General features: G+C 45.7%; 1 protein-coding gene across 2 annotated transcripts in view; it reads left to right on the top strand.

The window, feature by feature from the left end:
• Nucleotides 1–11,244, top strand: part of CUTA (cutA divalent cation tolerance homolog) — a 55,347-nt gene extending 44,103 nt beyond the window's left edge. The window contains exons 6-7 of one of the 2 annotated variants that reach the window (XM_082263805.1): nt 5,732–5,781; nt 11,030–11,244. In XM_082263805.1, coding sequence (XP_082119931.1) covers nt 5,732–5,781; nt 11,030–11,129 — 150 coding nt within the window. In that variant the 3' untranslated portion in view covers nt 11,130–11,244. The remainder of the gene's footprint in view (nt 1–5,731; nt 5,782–11,029) is intronic. The other variant, XM_082263806.1, reaches the window with a different exon arrangement.
• Nucleotides 11,245–19,029: the final 7,785 nt, after the last annotated feature.

Genomic DNA, 19,029 nt, shown 5'->3' with positions numbered 1-19,029 from the left:
TCACCCTCCCTTCCTCCACAGTAGTGCCCCCCCCCCCCCCCCAATAGCAATGCCCTCTGCACAAAATGTAGACAGCGATTCTATACCACTACTTCACCATTAGTTACACTTTAAATGATAAATGTCTCAGTGTGTTTCTATGGGAGCTCCTTCTGAAATAAGAAAAAAAAATTATATATATTTTTTTAATAGTTAGAACTCATTCACATGTGCCTAATATATGCCTTTGGTTGGGGTGGGGTGCATTCATGGGATTTTACTGTGTTAATTCTCCTTCTCCCCCTCCATTCCCCGCTTTTTGTCAATTTTGTTTCTTCTCCTCTCTTCCTATCTTTCCTCCTTCTTGTTTAAGGTAATTCTAAAGGAAGTGCTTTTTTAAAAAACAAACATGTTATCAGTTATGAAGCTAGACATGCTTAGCAGGGGGCAAAGACTCCGTTAGGTGCCCCCTGCCCCAAAGAGAAGTTCTTCATGCACACACTCCCAGGCCCCTACCCAGAGAGGGAAGTGTAATATATAGATAAGCCATAGGATAGTGATAATAATATATATATTAGTCATTTCAAAGTTTTGGTAATAGTGATTTCAATCCTCACTTCTGCAGCAAATTAGGAGGGGCACCACCAGGAAAGAAGAAGTGAGCCAAGAAGCGGGTCTTTGTCTGTTCTTTCCTCCCGTGGCGCCCCTCCCAATACGCCTGGGGGCGAGGCTTGAAATCTCCACATAAATCGCTGCTGCTTTCTTCTGGCATGGCAACGAGGGTTGCCACCTTTTGTCTTCAATCCAATTTGTACTTTTTTGTAGTATACACTATAGTATTGTAAAAGACCTGAGACACCTTTGGGTCACCACAGTGACTAGTGGGCGTGGACAAATTGCATTAACAGTTGAATGGGCTTAAAGGAGCATGGTTATATAAAGCAAAAGTATTCTTCTACCCATAAAATATACTAAGACTACTAGAACCAATGTCACTGTAAAAATATGAACTTGGCCTACCTTAGAAGTTGACTGTGTCGGCGTGGCCTGGCGCAGCATGCGGTGAGACGTGAGTAGCTGGAGCTCCGTCAACTGAACATCCTTTCGCACTGATCCTGCACCCTCACAGCCCGCCACGAGTCGCCGATCCCTCCGGTGCACGCCCGGCTCCCTGCAGGTCATGTCGCCGCCGAAGAAGCCCACCGAAACAGCGGTCAAATTGGACAAATTCCGCAGGCAGACCGGAGCGGCCCAAATCCAAGATGGCGCCGGACCGGACGCGACCGCGGGATCGGCAGGAGGAGCGGACACGGCGACTGTCCTTGAGGCGATTTCAGCATGCCAGGCCACCCTGACCTCCAAAATCGATGAGGTCAAGGTGGACATAGCTCTCATCCGCCAGGACATGAAACAGCTGCGGGAGAGGGTTGCGGAAACTGAGCACCGGATCGGGGGGCTGGAGGATTCCCTGCCCCCACTGCAGCACTCCACTGCCCGCCTGCAAGTCTAGACCAGGTCTCTCAGATCCTGTCCAAACAAGACGATATGGAGAACCGTCTGAGGCGATGCAACCTGAGATTCATAGGTCTCCCTGAGGGCTTGGAGGGCAGAGACCCCTCCACCTACTTGGAAAACCTCCTGATACAGACATACGGCCGGGAGTCATTCTCCCCCCCACGTTCGTGGTGGAGAGGGCCCACCGCCTGTCGGGCCGCCCGCCACCTCAGGGAGCACCCCCCCGAACATTTATCGCCAAGTTTCTAAACTATAGAGACCGGGACACGATACTCCGCCTGGCAAGAGAGAAGGGGAATATCCCTATTGGCAACGGCAGGGTGGCAATATTCCCGGACTACTCGGCTGAAGTCCAAAGGAAGAGGAAGAACTTCATGGAGGCTAAACGCAGACTTCGGATTTAAAACTACAAGTATGCCATGTTGTACCCAGCCCGGCTCCGGGTTGAGGGAGAAGATCGGGTACACTTTTTCGAGGATCCGGAAGCGGCCATAGCGTGGTTGGAACACCTCGAGACCCGTGACTGACCCGGAGACCACTCTCTCTTCAGAGCTTGTTACCTCTTCCTGAACCTTTTCCCTGTCACCCTTTCATCATGACTGTGAGTACGGCCCAGACCGTGGCTGCTTCCCCCTTTCTTTTATCCTGATGCCGGTTTCTTTTCCCTGGCTGTGATGGAACAGCCTTGTCTATATGCACTGGCCACCTGCTGCTGAACTGTGGACTTTCGCCTCATCTGGCTATGAGGGCCCTTTTCAGAGGTAGTTGGCGGAGCATGGGAGCCCGGCTACGTGTTACCATGCCTCGAGCCCCGAGAGTGGTCTGCGGCAAGCTGACCAGCGTTGTTTCGCCCCCGGCACCTGCTGGGGCCAGGTGCGCGGCCCCTGTTTTGCCAGTCCCCCCCTTTATTTTCAACGTGTTTTTGCTGGCCTCCCTTATCCTCCCCCTCATCCTGCGTTTGAATGCAAGCGCTGACCTGCACAATGTGCTGACATGGGGGGCACGCTTGGATACTGTTCATGTGGACTTCCTTCCCCCTGATTTTTGGCTGGCTATAACGGGGGCCTTGTTTTTGAGTTGTTTGGGACACTATGCCCGCACAAGTTGGGGTGAGTGCAGGGCGGGGTGGGGTACCTTTTTGATTTGTTTTTTATTGCTGCTGTTTATTGGACTGTGCATGCTTATTACCCACTTAAAATGTCTGTTTTCACCTACTCCCTCAGTGGAGGCCCGGGTGCGGCATGGAGCGTCTCCCCCTGGTGGTCACCTTTGCTACCGTGCTCGCGCTCCGGGTCACCACGTGACGGGGTTTTCCCCGAGATCCCTGTACACGCTCAGATACCTTTACAGAATTTCAGTTTATGGCTGCCATCAAATTGCTGACCTGGAACGTCAGGGGCCTGCGTGATAGGGTTAAGCGCTCGGCGGCCTTCACTACTCTAAAAAAGCATAGACCAGATATTCTGTTTTTGGTGGAAACCCATCTAGAGGGCCGTCTACACCTATCGCTCAAACGCCCCTGGATAGGCTGGGTTTATCACTCTGCCCACACCTCCCACTCACGGGGGGTGGCGGTGCTAGTCTCCAAACATGTCAATTTCCAGCTTCAGGGATCTCGGGTTGACTCACAGGGGCGGTATATTTTCCTGTATGTGTTAATATTTGGCGAACCCTGGTTGATTTTGGCTTTTTACGTGCCCCCACCGTTTGCAATGTCTGTGGTTACGGAGGGGCTGTCATATATGGCTCAATACCCAGGTACCCCTGCGGTCTGGCTCGGGGACTTCAATAACGTGATGAACCCGACCCTAGACAGGATGCAGTCGAGTCCCCATGTGGATGGGTCCCCTACTTCCACTAGATTCGCTCGTCTGATTGAGAGTGTGGGTCTGGTGGATACATGGAGAGCCAGGTTTCCCCTACGACAAGAGAAGTTGACTGTATCGCTCAGTAGAGCAGTGGATAGTGTGTGGACAGTGTCAGTAGGGCAGTGGATAGTGTGTGGACAGTGTCAGTAGGGCAGTGGACAATGTGTGGACAGTGTCAGTAGGACAGTGGATAGTGTGTGGACAGTGTCAGTAGGGCAGTGGATAGTGTGTGGAGAGTGTCAGTAGGGCAGTGGACAGTGTCAGTAGGGCAGTGGATAGTGTGTGGACAGTGTCAGTAGAGCAGTAAATAGTGTGTGGACAGTGTCAGTAGGGCAGTGGATAGTGTGTGGACAGTGTTAGTAGAGCAGTGGATAGTGTGTGGACAGTGTCAGTAGGGCAGTGGATAGTGTGTGGACAGTGTCAGTAGGGCAGTGGATAGTGTGTGTGGACAGTGTCAGTAGGGCAGTGTTTAGTGTGTGGACAGTGTCAGTAGAGCAGTGGATAGTGTGTAGACAGTGTCAGTAGAGCAGGAGATAGTGTGTGGACAGTGTCAGTAGGGCAGTGGATAGTGTGTGGACAGTGTCAGTAGGGCAGTGGATAGTGTGTGGACAGTGTCAGTAGGGCAGTGGATAGTGTGTGGACAGTGTCAGTAGGGCAGTGGATAGTGTGTGGACAGTGTCAGTAGGGCAGTGGATAGTGTGTGGACAGTGTCAGTAGGGCAGTGGATAGTGTGTGGACAGTGTCAGTAAGGCAGTGGATAGTGTGTGGACAGTGTCAGTAGGGCAGTGGATAGTGTGTAGACAGTGTCAGTAGAGCAGTGGATAGTGTGTGGACAGTGTCAGTAGAGCAGTGGGCAGTTGGCGGACAGTGGCAGTAGGGCAGTGGACGGTGTCAGTAGTGAAAAAGGGGTCATTAGGGGAGAGGTTGGTGTCAGTAGATAAGTGGATGGTGTCAGTCATTGAAGCAGTGTATGGTGTCACTAGTTTGTTTTGTTTTATTATTTTTTACAGTATTTTGTTTTTTTTTTACAATTTGTTTTGGAGCCAGTTAGGGCTTTATTGAAATTTTAGGGGGCTAAACAGACCCCTAATGTCTCACTTTTGAGACAGAGAAAGGAATTGAGGACAACGATTATTCAATTCCTTTCTCTACAGCCTCAGCTGCACTAGGCAATTAATGCATGGGAAGTGCTCTGTGCGGAGCAGCTTCCCTTTCATTCACAAACTGAACCATAGTAAACACAGTTTTCTATGTGTCAGTTATTAGTGAACAGAGAGAGTGATCAGTACCGATCACTCACTATGTTCATTCAGAAAAGGAAAGGGCTGTTAAATGACACATTTACTGGCCCCCTTCCCCACGAGTCTACATCCTGACACATCCCAGCGGCAGGCGGGGAGGTGAGAGGTGGGAGTCAGTAGCGTGTTATGGGAGGAGGGGGGGGGTTAAATGATAGTGGGAACCCAGGCAACACAAAGAGAGTAGAGGAGGTGCAGAGGGGGCGGAATTTACTAGAACCGATCACCATTGACTGTATTTTTCCTCCAGCAGCTGCTGAATCTGGCTTTCAGCAACTGCAGGAGGAAAATGCAGCCGGTCGGTTCTAGAAAATGCTGCCCTTCCTGTCCAGGTCTGACTTCAAGGTAGCAGACTGAATCCCGAGGTTCCGAGTCCTGGCTCCCCTGTGATCAGCGGCAGTGCGGGCTCACAGAGCAGCCGTGGTGTGTGACCTGGGCTCTCTGTATATGCAGCTCGGCTGCGTCAGTCCAGCCCGATCCAAGCAGGGCTGAAACCACCTAGTTTCAGCCCTGCATGGTTCACTTGCCTGCTCTGTGCAATCCTCTTCTTCCAGGTGGCGCCCCGCCGGGGGGTCCTGGCCCCTCCTCCCTGCTGAGCGCCCCCATAGCAAGCGGACTAGTGATAATCAGGCTGAGGAGGAAATGAAGTGGACTCTATCTGACTTGCTCCAGCTTCTAATGCATATTGTGAGAAGCTCACAGTGTGCAGTGAAATCGGAGTAAGCCATTTCAGTCCAATAGAGGAGTCGATAGAACTGCGCAAGAGTAAAGAGAAGGCTGGAATAAGGGTATAATGGCAGAGGTAAGCATCTATGAAGGACGCTATCTGTGAAACTGATGGTGCCTGGAACTGAACTTTAAACAGGCGTACGGGTATTTCTTGCATTTAGTAAGGTTATTGGTGTCACCAGAATTGTTATAGCTGTAGGATTGTGAAATACAACCTGTTATGTTCTCTGTCCACATTAATAAGCTTCCTCTTTCCAGCAGCACATCGTTGTCACCTTCATGAGCTCAATATTGACTTTCCTGGTACCTCATTCTCACCTTTCTGTCCCTGTCTCCTTGCAGATGATTAAGACCAGGTCATCCAAAGTTCCAGCTCTAACGGAATATGTCAGGTGAGAAGACATTATTGCACTTACTAGGGGGTTGTTAGTATGGGTTCCCAAAAAAAAAAATGGATTTTTGTAAGAACTTACCGTAAAATCCTTTTCTCTGGAGTCCATTGACAGACGCAGCTCTTATGCTTCTTCACTATTGGGTTATGCGCCATCTACAGGAGTAGACTAGGCAATGAAAAGTTTTCACTGGACATGCCTATAGGGGCTGTCCCTCACGACATAACCCCAGGCACACTGTGCTCTCATATCAGTTTCGTAGCAAGCAGTGAAAAGAAGACACAACCATCCCCAAAATAGAGGGGCGGATGCTGCGGCTGTCAGTGGACTTCAGAGAAAAGGATTTTACGGTAAGTTCTTACAAAAATCCAGTTTTCTCTATCGTCCATTGACAGACGCAGCTCTTGTGCTTCTTCACTATTGGGATGTCCCAATGCAGTATAGGCATGAGAGGTGGGAAGAACGCAACCAAAACTGTTAACGTATTTCCAAGGCTAAAAACGTAGCCAACTTGGGTAACAAAAAGCTCAACCCATACCAACAGGAGCTTACCCCCAAAACAAAAATTCAACCCCGTAAAGAGAAAAAAAGACAAGTCTCTTTTAAACAGCAGCCTGCAAAACCTTGCGGCCAAAGGAGGCACCCGAGGATGGCAGTAAATCTACTTTGTAGAATTTTGTAAAAGTATGTACGGACGACCAAGTCCCCACTTTACACACTTGAGTAACAGATGCCTGATGGCGAAAAGCCCAAGAGGCACTCAGCGCTCTAGTAGAATGCGCCCTCACAGTGAAAGGAGGAACCTGACCCTTCAATGAATAGGCCTGAATAACTGTCTGCCTGATCCATTTGGATATGATCGCAGCAGATGCAGCCGAACCCTTACGAGTTTCCTCAGTAAGGACAAACAGAGAATCGGATGTCCTAAAAGGCTCTGTGGCTGAAAGGTAAACCCTGATCGCCCAAACCACATTTAGAGAATGAAAGGCAAATTCCTTGGGATGCTTAGGACAGATCAAAGGTAAAACAATATCTTAGTTGAGGTGGAAAGCAGACACCACCTTAGGAAGGAAAGATTGATTAGGTCAGAGAACAACCTTATCTCTATGAACAACCAAATAAGGCGAACGACAGGAAAGCACCTCCAACTCAGACACTCTGTGGGCATAAGTGATAGCCACCAGAAAGGCGACCTTCTGAGACAACAAAGACAGAGATATGTCCCTAATATTTTCAAAAGAAGGCGGTTGAAGAACAGACAAAACCAAAGTCCGATCTCACGGAGGCAAAGGGGATCTTCTTGGAGGAGCCAGATGACGCACCCCTTGAATAAAGGTGCGGATCAAGGAATTAGGAAGTAAATGGCTAAGGCCGACACTTGTCTTTTAATCATCGTGCCTAAAGTCAAACGTTGCTCAACTTCTTTCTGAAGGAAAGCCAAGACCCATGCCACCGAAAACGAGCGAGGATGCAATTTTTGTGATTCACACCAGGCAATATACATCTTCCAAGTACAATAATAAATCTTCCTAGAAGTCCCCTTTCTAGCCCTCAACAGGGTAGGAATCACAGAATCAGAGAGACCTCTGTCTCCCAACACCTGGCCTTCAACAGCCATTTCGTTAAAGCCAGCAACCGTAAAGCAGAATGGAAGATCGGCCCTTGAGACAGCAGATCCTCTCTTAGAGGCAGCCGCCAAGGAGGCTCGACGACCATCTTTACCAGGTCTGCGTACCAAGACCGGCGAGGCCAGTCTGTGGCTACCAAAATCACCGGCACCTTTTCCACCGCCAACCGGCGGAGGAACCTCGACAACAGCTGTATCGGAGGAAAGGCATAAATCAGCCGATATTGGCTCCAGGGCACCACCGATGCGTCTGTGGCGTCGGCCAGAGGGTTTCGAGCCCTGGCCACAAATCTCTATACCTTTTTGTTTAGATGAGATGCAAACCGATCCACCTCCGAAGTTCCCCATTGGGCACACAGGAGATGAAAAACCTCCTGATGCAGGGACCATTCCCCCTGATCCAGAACCTGATGACTGAGGTAATCCACCTGCCAATTCTCCACACCGGGAATGTGAACTGCGGAGAGAGCCGGAACATGTTCCTCGGCCCAAGGCAGAATCTCGGCCACCTCCCTGGCTGCCCGGACACTCTTGGTGCCCTTTTGATGATTGATGTAAGCCCCAGCCGTGGCATTGTCGGATTGTACCCGAACCAGAAAATCGTGCAGCCGAGACATCCAATGGAGCAGGCAGAGCTTAATCGCCCTGAGGTACAGGACATTTATCGGTAAAGAGGATTCCACCGTTGACCAACTTCCCTGGGCACAGAGATTGTCCAGCACTCCACCCCAGCCCGACAGGCTGGCATCCATGATGACCACTGTTCACAACAGTGGTAACAAAGACCTGCCCTGGCTCAGAGCGGGTGACAATAGCCACCACCAGAGCTCCGTCCTTGTGAAACGGCTTAGACATATCATTCTGGCTAAGGACTGCGGATCCTTTTCCACTTAACAAGAATCTTTTTTTGTAGAGGTCTTGTGTGAAATTGAGCAAACAGGACCGCCTCGAAGGTCGACACCATCAGCCCCAGAGACCTCATACAAGTCCGCAGAGAGGAGAGATCGGTGTCCATCAGCAACCTGATCTCGCTCTGCAAAGTCTGAAGTTTTTCCCCTGGGAGAATATAAAGAGATTGTGCTCGTGTTGAATACTTCCTAAGAGTGCCACATCCCGGATACAATAGGTATAGAGAAAATTCCCCTTGTTGTGGGACTTTATAGGCACTTCCATATATGTTAGAATTTAATATAGACAAGACATGATATAAAATACATATCGTTTATTGAAAAACATTAATAATGACAAATATATGTTTAAAAAGAATTGGCCAACAGTTTTTATTCTACTGGCCATGTGCTTTCAAAAAATATATGGTTTGGGGGGTCTTTTACAAACTCTGAAAGCTTTTAAGTGAAAAAGGAAAATCTCCACATTTTTGCGTACGTCCGATTTTCACTACTTCTCAAAAAGGCGCAATTTAAAATTTTCAAATATTTGTTTTTATTAACTCACATACAGGTTAGGTTTTTATATTTAGTTGGAATTTTGCAGGAATTTTGTAAAATTTGGTGTGTTTGTATCTGCTAATAATGTATTTAGAGAATTTTTTGCGAATATATTGTTTTGATAAACATTTGCACAAATATCGCAGGACGTTAAAATCAGTTAGCACCTTCTTTTTATTCTACAGGTCATGTGCTTTCAGAAAATATATGGTTTGGGGGGTCTTTAACAAACTCTGAAAGCTGTAAGTGAAAAATGAAAACTTCTAGATTTTTACAGAAATTTGGATATTTACATTTTTGCGTATGTGAATTTTCACCATTTTGCAACAAGGCACAATCTGAAATTTACAAATATTGGTTATTTATTAACCAAACACAGGTTAGCTTTTATATTTGGTAGGAATTTTGTAAAATGTGCTGTTTTCATCTGCTAATAATGATTTTACTGTATTTTTAGCGAAAATATTGTTTTGATAAACATTTGCACAAATATCATTGTGCCCTAAATATCAGTAGCACCTTATTTGTATTCTACTGGTCATGTACTTTCAGAAAATATATGGTTTGGGGGGGTCTTTAACAAACTCTGAAAGCTATAAGGGAAAAATAAAAAAGAAATGGAAAAATAGCCAAAATGGTCCAGCCAGCTAAGTTTATGAGTGGAGCTCAGAGCCTGGCAGAGGAAGGGTTAGAGCATTACCTATGGAGATTTTTATGTACCGTAGTTTGTCTCCATTCCATGAGTGTGTGCAATTTTAAAACATGACGTGTTAGGTATCTGTTTATTAGGCGTAACATCATCTTTCACATTCTACAGAAAAATTGGGGTATATACTGTTTTTTTTTTTTTTTTTAATTTATTAAAGTGTATTTTTTCCCCAAAAATTGCATTTGCAAAACTGATGCGCAAATTCCATGACAAATAGAAATTGCTACGATTGCCATTTTATTCCCTAGGGTGTCTGCTAAAAAAAATAAAATGTTTTTTTGTTTGGGGTTTTTAAGTAATTTCATAGCAAAAAATACTGATTTAATCACTTTACGACCGCCCGCCGCAGATGTACTGCGGCAGGCAGCCGCTCATGGGCAAATCGCCGTACATGTACGGCGCTCGCTCTTGGGAGTCTAGGGGGCTAGCGCGCGCCACCGGCGTCATCAGCAGGGAAGCCAAAGCCTGTGTCAGACGGCTCCGATTGCCGCCTGACACCCGCGATCGTTCCCCACTGAGAGAGGACGACAGTCAGCTGTTGTAAACACAGCCAACCATTCTTTTCCCTGGGATGATCATAGAGATCAGGTGATCCTGCGATATATGGTCATTTCAGAAGCCACACCACCCGCAGTTAGAATCACTCCCCTAGACTCACATTTAACCCCTTGATCACCCACAGGGTTAACCCCTTCCAATGGCATTATTACAGTAACAGTGCATATTTTTAGCACTGATTACTGTAGTAATGTCACTGGTACCCCCAAAAGTGTAAAAAATGTCAGTTAGGTGTCCGATCTGTCTGCCGCAATGTCACAGTCCCACAAAAAATCTCAGATCGCCGCCATTACTAGTAAAAAAAAAAAAAAAAAAAAACAATAAAAATGACAAATCTTTCCTGTAGTTAGTAAACGCAATAACTTTTGCGCAAACCAATCAAAATACGCTTATTGCAATTTATTTTTACCAAAAATATGTAGCAGAAAATAAATTGGCCTAAAATGTTAAAAAATTTAGATTTTTACATTTTTTTTTGGGGGGAATGTCATATAGCAGAAAGTGAAAAATATATATATTTTTTCAAAATTGTCGCTATTTTGTGTTTATAGCGCAAAAAATAAAAATCGCACAGGTGATCAAATACCACCAAAAGAAAGCTCTGTTTGTGAGAAAAAAAGGACGAAAATTTTGTTTGGGTACAGCATCGCACGACCGCACAATTGTCAGTTATAATAACGCAGTGCCGAATTGCAAAATAGGGCCTGGTCAGGAAGGGGGCAAATCCTTCCGGTCTTAAAGTGGCTATATTTGTAAACGGAATGTGCCATAAAAGCCTGGTCTTCAAGTGGTTAAGAAGGCTTTTTTTTTTTCTTTTTTTTTTTTTTTAAACATTTCTCCTTTTACTTCATTTGGGGTTCAGTTTATATATATTTTTTATAACACAGCCATTTTGTTTCCTTGCAGGTCTGTCCATCCATACGAAGTGTGTGAGGTGATCAGCGTCCCCATAGACCAGGGGAACCCTCCGTACCTCTCATGGGTTCAGGATACTGTGCCAAAATGAGACTTTGATATCTCCACCATCACTGTGTGATGATCCAGAAAGGGCCAGTCCACCCAAAAGTGATAGCTAGAGGTGGAACGTTGTGGGCTAACTCAAACCCTTGGCTTTCCAGTGTCTTGAATGCGTCAGTTCTTTCTGCCATAGTTCCTGGCTTTTTTTCTTGAAGTTTTATGAGTTTCAGCTCCTTCTGTTACATTCACTATAATATAAAATCCAGCAGGAATGGTAGGAGCCTCTTGTAATGGGCACAGCAGGTAAGCAGACCCAGGAACACAGATCTCACTAACAGAGATTTTAATAAAATGTCAGGAAGTTTAACTCTCCAGCATCTGCCATAAATAAAAATATCAGATTTTGGTTGGACTGACCCTTTAAGGAATGATGTCAGAATTGCATTAAAAATGTGTTTACCATTACAGCTACTCCTGATTTCTTTTTTTCTTTTTACTTTTTGAAAGGAACTTGTCCATTGATTGGTTTGACTGTGAAAAAAAAATATTGATAGCATACAGTATTAGTAAAATTAACTGCTGAAAGAAATATACTTGTATAATGCAGATGATTGTCCTGTGGGTAGAATTTGCAAAAGCTGGCCTGAAATTAAACGTTAGGAAACTAAGATCATGGCAACTGGTCCCATCACTCCTTGGCTAATAGAAGGAGAAGAAATGGAAACAGTGACAGATTTTATCTTCCTAGGCTCCAAGATCTCGGCAGAGGGTGACTGTAGCCATGGAATTAAGAGACGCTTGCTTCCTGGGAGGAAAGCAATAGCAAACCTAGACAACATTATAAAAAGCAGAGACATCACCCTACCGACAAAGTACCGTATAGTCAAAGCTATGGTATTCCCAGTAGTAACCTAGGCTGTAAAAATATTAACCATAAGGAAGGCTGAATGGCCAAGAATTGATGCTTTTGAACTATGGTGTTGGAGAAGACTCTTGAAAGTCCCTTGGACGGTAGAAGATCAAACCAGTCAATCCTGAAGGAAATCAACCCTGAATATTCACTGGAAGGACAGATCCTGAAGCTGAAACTAGAAAACTTTGGCCACTTAATGCGAAGAGAGGACTCATTGGAAAAGACCCTGATGCTGGGAACCATGTATGGAAAAAGAAGAAGAGGATGACAGAAAACAAGATGGATAGATAGCATCATCGAAACAAAGAACATGAAGTTAAGCAAGCTCTGGGAGGCAGTGGAGGACAGAAAAGCCTGCTGCACTATGGTCAATGAGGTTGCGAAGATTAGGACATGACTAAACAAATGAACAATAGAATTTATCATATTGCTCTCTAGTTTGTTTGCCACTAGATGGAGCAGTTCCTCTTCCACAGTTTTGGTGTGATGCGCTCCTACAGCCTACAGATATATTCTTATACAGTATCTCACAAAAGTGAGTACACCCCTCACATTTGTGTAAATATTTTATTATATCTTTTCATGTGATAACACTGAAGAAATGACACTTTGCTACAATGTAAAGTAGTGAGTGTACAGCTTGTATAACAGTGTAAATGTGCTGTCCCCTCAAAATAACTCAACACACAGCCAATAATGTCTAAACCCTGGCAACAAAAGTGAGTACACCGCTAAGTCAAAATGACCAAATTGGGCAAATAGTGTCAATGGTGTGGCCACCATTATTTTCCAGCACTGCCTTAACCCTCTTGGGCATGGAGATCACCAGAGCTTCACAGGTTGCCACTGGAGTCCTCTTCCACTCCTCCATGACGACATCACAGAGCTGGTGGATGTTAGAGACCTTGCGCTCCTCCGCCTTCCGTTTGAGGATGCCCCACAGATGCTCAATAGCGTTTAGGTCTGGAGACTTGCTTGGCCAGTCCATTACCTTTAGCAAGGCAGTGGTCGTCTTGGAGGTGTGTTTGGGTCGTTATCATGTTGGAATACTGCCCTTTGGCCCAGTCTCCAAAGAGAGGGGATCATGCTCTGCTTCAGTATGTCACAGTACATGTTGGCATTCATGGTTCCCTCAATGAACTGTAGCTCCCCAGTCCCGGCAGCACTCATGCAGCCCCAGACCATGACACTCCCACCACCATGCTTGAATGTAGGCAAGAAACACTTTTCTTTGTACTTCTCACCTGGTTGCCGCCACACACACTTGACACCATCTGAACCAAATAAGTTTATCTTAGTCTAATCAGACCACAGGACATGGTTCCAGTAATCCATGTCCTTAGTCTGCTTGTCTTTAAACTGTTTGTTTGCAGGCTTTTCTTGTGCATCATCTTTAGAAGATGCTTTCTTCTGGGACAACAGCCATGCAGACCAATTTGATGCAGTGTGTGACGTATGGTCTGAGCACTGACAGGCTGACCTCCCACCCCTTCAACCTCTGCAGCAATGCTGGCAGCACTCATACCTCTATTTCCCAAAGACAACCTCTGGATATTACGCTGAGCACGTGCATTCAACTTCTTTGGTCGACCATGGTGAGGCCTGTTCTCAGTGGAACCTGTCCTGTTAAACCGCTGTATGGTCTTGGCCACCGTGCTACAGCTCAGTTTCAGGGTCTTGTCAATCTTCTTATAGCCTAGGCCATCTTTATGTAGAGCAACAATTATTTTTTTCAGATCCCCAGAGAGTTCTTTGCCATGAGGTGCCATGTTGAACTTCCAGTGACCAGTATGAGTGAGAGCGATAACACCAAATATAACACACCTGCTCCCCATTCACACCTGAGACCTTGTAACACTAACGAGTCACATGACACCGGGGAGGGAAAATGGCTAATTGGGCCCAATTTGGACATTTTCACTTAGGGGTGTACTCACTTTTGTTGCCAGCGGTTTAGACATTAATGGCTGTGTGTTGTTATTTTGAGGGGACAGCAAATTTACACTGTTATACAAGCTGTACACTCACTACTTTACATTGTAGCAAAGTGTCATTTCTTCAGTGTTACCACATGAAAAGATATAATAAAATATTTACAAAAATGTGAGGGGTGTACTCACTTTTGTAGGACATTTACCTGTTCAAAGATCCAGTGTGGTCCTCACTGGAGCAGACTCTTCAGCCGACTTTGGGTCTAGGCATTGGCATTTTTACTTTGGGAAGCCGTCTGTGACCGCTTGCAGATTCACAGCCGGCTTCCCACTGCACATGCGCCAGCCATGCTGCACTTTGTGAATGGTCCTGCAGCTTTCTGGGTTCTGTAACGTGTCCCAGAATGCTGTGCGGGAAGGTGGGGGGCGAACTTTGCTTGCATTGCTGTGGTGATCTGACCTCTCCTCTTCCCAAACTTACAGGAGGAGGAGGGGAGGAGGCAGACGAATTTCCTCTTTGCTGATTTAGATGCTGTTCGTTGTATTTCTGCATTACATATACAGGTGTGTGGATTCCCCCTCCAGTAGGTATCTGCATGTCAGGGAGTGTGCGTAGCAATGACTTGACTATGGAATAAAATCTCAGCCACGTAGAGTGTGTTGGAGTCAGGTAAATCTGACCAGGAGTTGGGCAGCAGGAAGGCACAACCATTGTGCAGCACTACTAAGTATATGCAGTAGGAAAAAACGATTGCGTTCCTGTAGCCGAACCAGAAATACAGCAGCGTGGATGTGAGAATAAAAGGGGGATAAACCTTTGAAAGACTTTAACTCTCTGTTCACTGAGCTCTGAGAACTGATGGATCAGCGGCGTTTGATCGCTCAGTTCTCAGCCTTAGACCCGGCGGGGGACAGATAGGCAAGTATGATTGCTTAGAAAACGAAACCTAAACTTCTCTGTTAACACACTTTAACAAGAGTATTAAAAGTGGACCCAAATTCATAGGTAACCCCCCCAAAGACTGGTAAGGTTTAATGCTCTTTTCGTGCCCAATAATTTGTGCTACTTACCTTATTACCTTAACCCATGTGACCTGTTCCCCTCAGGGGTCGATTTAATGAAACTGGAGAGTGCAAAATCTGGTGCAGCTCTGCATGGTAGCCAATCAGCTTCTAACCTCAGCGTGTTCGAATTGACAATTGGTTTCCAAGCAGAGCTGCACCGCATTTCGCATTTTCCAGTTTTAGTAAATCAACCCCTGTGTCATATCTAAGGAGCTTTGGGCCACGGTCACAGGCTCACCTCCTTCGGTTCAATTTAGGATTAACGGCCCTGCAGTGTGCATGATGATGCAGAGGGACTGCCCAGAGTTGAGGACAGTGCTGGAGCCAAGGAAAATGTAGGTAATACAGCTTTTTCCTGCACCCCTAAACGAGTATTTAAAGTGGTTATAAATCCTTACATATACCCAGTGAAATGAGTGGCCTCCAGTAATAAACAGAGATAAAAAATATCATCCCTTGTAAGTTGTACCTGTTTACCTGCAGTCTTCTCTTCTTTACAGCCATTCAAAGTCCATAATTTATAAAGCTTATCGGAGCTGTCGGAAAGCAGGGGAAGAAGAGCTGAAATCACACACTTTAGAGCTCAGTGAGGAGAGCTCTAAGAGCTGATTGCAGGGAAGGGACACACACACCCCCCTTCACACAGGAACAGGACTGAGGCTGTCAATCACAGGCTGTGTGCTAGAGGTCCTCTCCCCTGTCACCTTTTTACCTCTTGGTGTCAGGAAAACTTGTCAGAAGTGGCTAATACAGATAGCAGAGGAATGAAGCAGTAGACAGAAATTACACTTAGTGCTTTGGATTGAGACAAGTACACACTAAAGTATTTGTTCATGTTTATTGTCTGAGGTTTACAACCACTTTAACCTTTGCACTGTGGGAGAAACAGGAGGGTGTATAGCAGTGTGCTCATCCAGAATTTGTAGCGTTAACGTGTGGTCACACCCCTTTAGCACCTAATAGATTATGTACATGTACTAGCTATTGGGCTTTGAGCACAGGTATGTCTTGTTTCTGCTGCAATGCAGGTCAGTGACCAGACCTGAACCTAATAGCTCTTCTCCACCTTTGTGTCTGTGTCTCTGTGCCCCAGGTTGGCATGGTGTCCACCGTAGCATTTGTAGTTGCAGAGTAGGACTGGCCATCAGAGGGATTACTTTGACATAGTTGGCCAGCTTAAACATGTATTGCAATATATATATATATATATATATATATATATATATATAAATTAAATATCCCTATTTTTCACTACATAGTTTGCTGGAAAGGGTGTATAGCACTGTGCAGAGGGTCCATCCACTGTGGGGGCTCACTGCAAAGGGAAGCTTCTTCAACTTTCAGGGTACAGTTGTAGCCAAGTGTGAGATCTGTGCATGGGAACGTCACTGAGAGATTGTCACTGCCAAATAGCCAATCATTGCCTCTGCCTCACACAGATACCACTTCCCATCCACCCCCACTGATGATGCTGTCCAGAAAGCATTGGACCACTGTTACCTAAAGCGGGGTGGGGAGATAGGTAAGGGATTTTTTGTTGGCTTTTTTTTTTCTAGTTTAGGTTCACTTCTACTTATCAGGATAGATGAACCTAATGCTATGTTATATAAAAAGTATAACCCAACAGGTTGTGATTAGTGTTGAGCGAACACGGACTGTATTATTCGTGTTCGTACCGAATAATTGGATTTTTTGTACCCGAACACGGACACGGACACTTTACTGTATGTTCGGGTAAAAATCCGTGTTCGGTCGTTTTATTTCCGGGTTTTGCATGCTTTGGCGCTCTTTTCATGGCGGGCTTTCAACAGCCAATCAACAATCGTTTAACTGGTGTGCCTTAAGCCATCCCAGCCATGCCTGCAAATGTCTCAGTAGCTGTGATTGGCCGTCTGAAGCATGTGACCAAGTCTTTATAAGTTCGAGGCAGCCGCAGCGGCGTCATTATGCTGCTTAGATTCAGGGACAGAGCACACATCAACGTGCTGGCTGCTGATTAGGGAAAGATAGGCAGGAAAAAACCATTTGTGTCCGGATAGAATTGAGGGACAGGTCGGAGTGTTTAGGCAGGGCGAGTTGTAGGCATTTTAGGGATAGAGTCTGCTGAATTATATAGGGTCAGTGTCTTCTACAATCGATATTGCTGTGTGGGGGGTGGGGTCTGCACTCAATCCTGATCTACGATCTCTTCTCAATCCTGTTAGGGACAGAGTCTGCTGAATTTTAGGGAAACTGTGTTCTACAAACTACAATCGATATTGCTGTGTGGTGTGGGATTGGAGATAGGCAGGTGTCAGTGATCCACATCCATTTTTCTGTGTGTGAGCTGCAGTGAACACAATCTTTTTGGGCTGCAGTGAACACAATCTTTTTGGGCTGCAGTGAACACAATCTTTTTGGGCTGCAGTGAACACAATCTTTTTGGGCTGCAGTGAACACAATCTTTTTGGGGTGCAGTGAACAAAATCTTTTTGGGGTGCAGTGAACACAATCCTTTTTGGTGTGCAGTGAACACAATCTTTGTGGGGTGCAGTGAACAAAATCCTTTGTGGGGTGCAGTGAACACAATCTTTTTGGGGTGCAGTGAACAAAATCCTTTTTGGGGTGCAGTGAACAACATCCTTTTTGGGGTGCAGTGAACACAATCTTTTTGGGGTGCAGTGAACAAAATCCTTTGTGGGGTGCAGTGAACACAATCTTTTTGGGGTGCAGTGAACACAATCTTTTTGGGGTGGAGTGAACAACATCCTTTTTGGGGTGCAGTGAACAAAATCCTTTTTGGGGTGCAGTGAACAAAATCATTTTTGGGGTGCAGTGAACACAATCTTTTTGGGGTGCAGTGAACACAATCTTTGTGGGGTGCAGTGAACACAATCTTTTTGGGGTGGAGTGAACAACATCCTTTTTGGGGTGCAGTGAACAACATCCTTTTTGGGGTGCAGTGAACACAATCTTTTTGGGGTGCAGTGAACACAATCTTTGTGGGGTACAGTGAACAGAATCTTTGTGGGGTGCAGTGAACACAATCTTTGGGGGGTACAGTGAACACAATCTTTGTGAGGTGCAGTGAACACAATCTTTGTGGGGTGCAGTGAACACAATCATTGTGGGGTGCAGTGAACTCAATCTTTGTGGGGTACAGTGAACACAATCTCATACTGAAGGTTTGAGGGTGCTGCCTGTTCCATACTCCCCCTACTCCTCATCTAGCCTTTTAGGGGTACAAACAATAGTAATTGGGGCCTAGTGTGGTTGTGTACGTGTGATATACATACACTTTTTTGGGATCATATTTTCTATTCCGCTATTTAATCAAAAACCTTTGGGGATCAGTTAAATTGGGGGATAGTCTGTGTTGGTACGTGTGAGAGAGATCCACCTTTCCAAGTTGTTGGGGTTCATCTCATACTTCTGAAGGTTTGAGGGTGCTGCCTGTTCCATACTCCCCCTACTCCTAGCCTTTTAGGGGTACAAACAATAGTAATTGGGGCCTAGTGTGGTTGTGTACGTGTGATATACATACACTTTTTTGGGATCATATTTTCTATTCCGCTATTTAATCAAAAACCTTTGGGGATCAGTTAAATTGGGGGATAGTCTGTGTTGGTACGTGTGAGAGAGATCCACCTTTCCAAGTTGTTGGGGTTCATCTCATACTTCTGAAGGTTTGAGGGTGCTGCCTGTTCCATACTCCCCCTACTCCTAGCCTTTTAGGGGTACAAACAATAGTAATTGGGGCCTAGTGTGGTTGTGTACGTGTGATATACATACACTTTTTTGGGATCATATTTTCTATTCCGCTATTTAATCAAAAACCTTTGGGGATCAGTTAAATTGGGGGATAGTCTGTGTTGGTACGTGTGAGAGAGATCCACCTTTCCAAGTTGTTGGGGTTCATCTCATACTTCTGAAGGTTTGAGGGTGCTGCCTGTTCCATACTCCCCCTACTCCTAGCCTTTTAGGGGTACAAACAATAGTAATTGGGGCCTAGTGTGGTTGTGTACGTGTGATATACATACACTTTTTTGGGATCATATTTT

Source organism: Pelophylax lessonae, assembly GCF_965119305.1.
Source record: "Pelophylax lessonae genome assembly, chromosome: 7".
Lineage (NCBI taxonomy): Eukaryota > Metazoa > Chordata > Amphibia > Anura > Ranidae > Pelophylax > Pelophylax lessonae.
This window is presented reverse-complemented; position numbering and strand designations above follow the sequence as displayed.